Source organism: Phymastichus coffea, unplaced genomic scaffold, assembly GCF_024137745.1.
Source record: "Phymastichus coffea isolate CEN01 unplaced genomic scaffold, Cenicafe_Pcof_1.1 PCOF00003, whole genome shotgun sequence".
NCBI lineage: Eukaryota > Metazoa > Arthropoda > Insecta > Hymenoptera > Eulophidae > Phymastichus > Phymastichus coffea.
This window is the reverse complement of record NW_026706814.1, coordinates 9,392,860-9,394,880: the sequence shown is the minus strand read 5'-3', so window position 1 is coordinate 9,394,880 and position 2,021 is coordinate 9,392,860. Positions and strand designations below refer to the sequence as shown.

Genomic DNA, 2,021 nt, shown 5'->3' with positions numbered 1-2,021 from the left:
TCGCCCGAGATGGAGCCTTATGCCTTCGCGTATCTTGACGACGTGATCATCGCTACTGAAATGTTCTCAGAGCATGGTCCGCTGGCTCACGCATATTCTAAAAAGAATACGTGAAGCTAGCCTTACGATCAACCGCAAGAAGTCCAGGATTTGCATGACCGAGGTGCGTTATCTCGGCGTGCTAGTAAATCGCGATGGTACACGTCCCGATCCAGAACGAGTCGCACCGATACTCGAGTACCCAGCCCCGAAAAATCTTCGTGCTTTGCGCAGATTCTTGGGCATGGCCTCGTGGTATCGAAAATTTCTAAACGATTACGCCACGATTTGCGAGCCGCTTAACGCGCTCACCCGCAAGGACGCCAAATTTGAATGGCAGGAGGCGCAACGGCAAGCTTTCGAGCAAGTCAAAGCCCTTTTGGCAACGGTCCCTGTCCTAGCCAGGCCCAATTTCACTGGGCCAAAACCCCGTTATAATTGTTAGAATTTAATACAAACTACCTATAATCATTGAGAGAGAGAGAGAGAGAGAGAGAGAGAGAGAGAGAAGCAGCCAGACTAAACGGCGTACGCACCTAGCAAGCTAGAGACGCTACCCCCTCTCCGAGGGCCTAAACTTAGCCAGCATAAGCTTACTATGCTCTCTACTATAGAAGGAGAATGAGAGAGACCATCATATAGCTTACTAAATATCCTACCAACTTCTACAGCATCCTACCTTAATAACTTCTGTAGGTGGGTGTGGGTGGGTGGGTTGATGAGGGTAGGTCGGTGGGTGTGAGTGGGTGGGTGGAGTAGGTGGATGGGTGGTTGGGGAAGGCACTCTGTCGGAGGGCCCACTGGCAGATCCAATCAGCGGTGATGTGAAGAAATTAGTTTAATATAGTTGACTCTCTAAATAAATTGGAATTAATACAATTAAATATAAGCTAAATAAATAAAAATGTGTAACATACAATATATCAAGTTAAATTTTATGAATAAAAGCATTTAAGTTTAAATATAATAATAATTTAATTTTAAATATATAATACCTAATCATAACAGCATATGGAACTCTCTCTCTCTCCCTCCCTCTCTCTCTATCTCTCTACCACTAGTTCTCTCACTCTCTCACTTCTTTCTCTCCCTCTCTCTAATTAAAAAAATAAAGCATTTTATTTATTTTAATTTATTTTGTCCTCTTCTTATGCGTTCCTATTACCTTGAGGGGGCGAGTCGGCTTTCTCGTTGTCGGTAATATGATCATTCTATTAAAATAATATCGGAATCATGATTATTTTACGCCGAATAGCCTCACTACTCTTGATTTGTGGCTTCTTCGGCACAGTTCTCTGTAAATTATTAAAAATATTAATTAATTTTGTTTAAAATAAACGCATGAAATATATAAATTTTATAATAAATATAAGTGTTTTCTTACCTTAGTAGATAAATCAATTGCCTCATCATGTTGTAAAATGTCAAGCGAAGGCATCGATGATGTTGCAAACGCAGATGTGGTAGACGCAGACGTAGATGACGCAGACGTAGACGATGCTGACGTAGACGATGATGACAACGTCTCCGATCCTGAAGATGATGTAGATGAGGGCGATGCTGATGACAATGATTTTGCCGCAACTAATCTTTTTTTTATTTTGTCCGCTAATTCATCCTGCACCGTCTTGGCCAGCTCAGCTTTTCTCTTGCGCTCTAATCGTGAAAATTCTGGTTTTTTTCTCATTATTTCTGCGCGCTTCTAGCGACATAGCTGCGCCCTCACTCGCTCTTCTATAGTCTTCTCAATTTGATAGGCCAATTGTTGCGCGACCAGTCTTTCAGTCATTGATTCTTTGATCCACTGAAAAATGAAAAATCTGTATAAGTATATGTATAGAATTAAATAATAATATTAATATACTTACTTCACGAACAATCGCAATAATCTGGGTAAGTTGGGCAACGTGTTGTGCATTGCCTGCACACCTAAGCAACTGAAAATAAATAAATAAATAAATATTTAAATATTAAATATTAAA

At 40.5% G+C, this 2,021-nt stretch overlaps 1 protein-coding gene across 1 annotated transcript; it reads right to left on the bottom strand.

The window, feature by feature from the left end:
• Positions 1–1,253: 1,253 nt before the first annotated feature.
• Positions 1,254–1,726, bottom strand: LOC131665712 (uncharacterized). Its single transcript, XM_058937772.1, has 2 exons — positions 1,424–1,726; positions 1,254–1,334 (listed from the first exon to the last, which is right to left on the bottom strand). Exons 1-2 carry the CDS (start codon positions 1,724–1,726, stop codon positions 1,254–1,256), a joined length of 384 nt encoding a protein of 127 aa, XP_058793755.1.
• Between the last annotated feature and the right edge of the window lie 295 nt (positions 1,727–2,021).

Coding starts and splice junctions, on each gene's coding strand:
- LOC131665712 (XM_058937772.1), bottom strand. CDS start 1,726: ATGAGAAAAAAACCAGAATTTTCACGATTAGAGCGCAAGAGAAAAGCT. Junction 1,335..1,423: donor CAATTGATTTATCTACTAAG/GTAAGAAAACAC, acceptor AATAATTTACAG/AGAACTGTGCCGAAGAAGCC.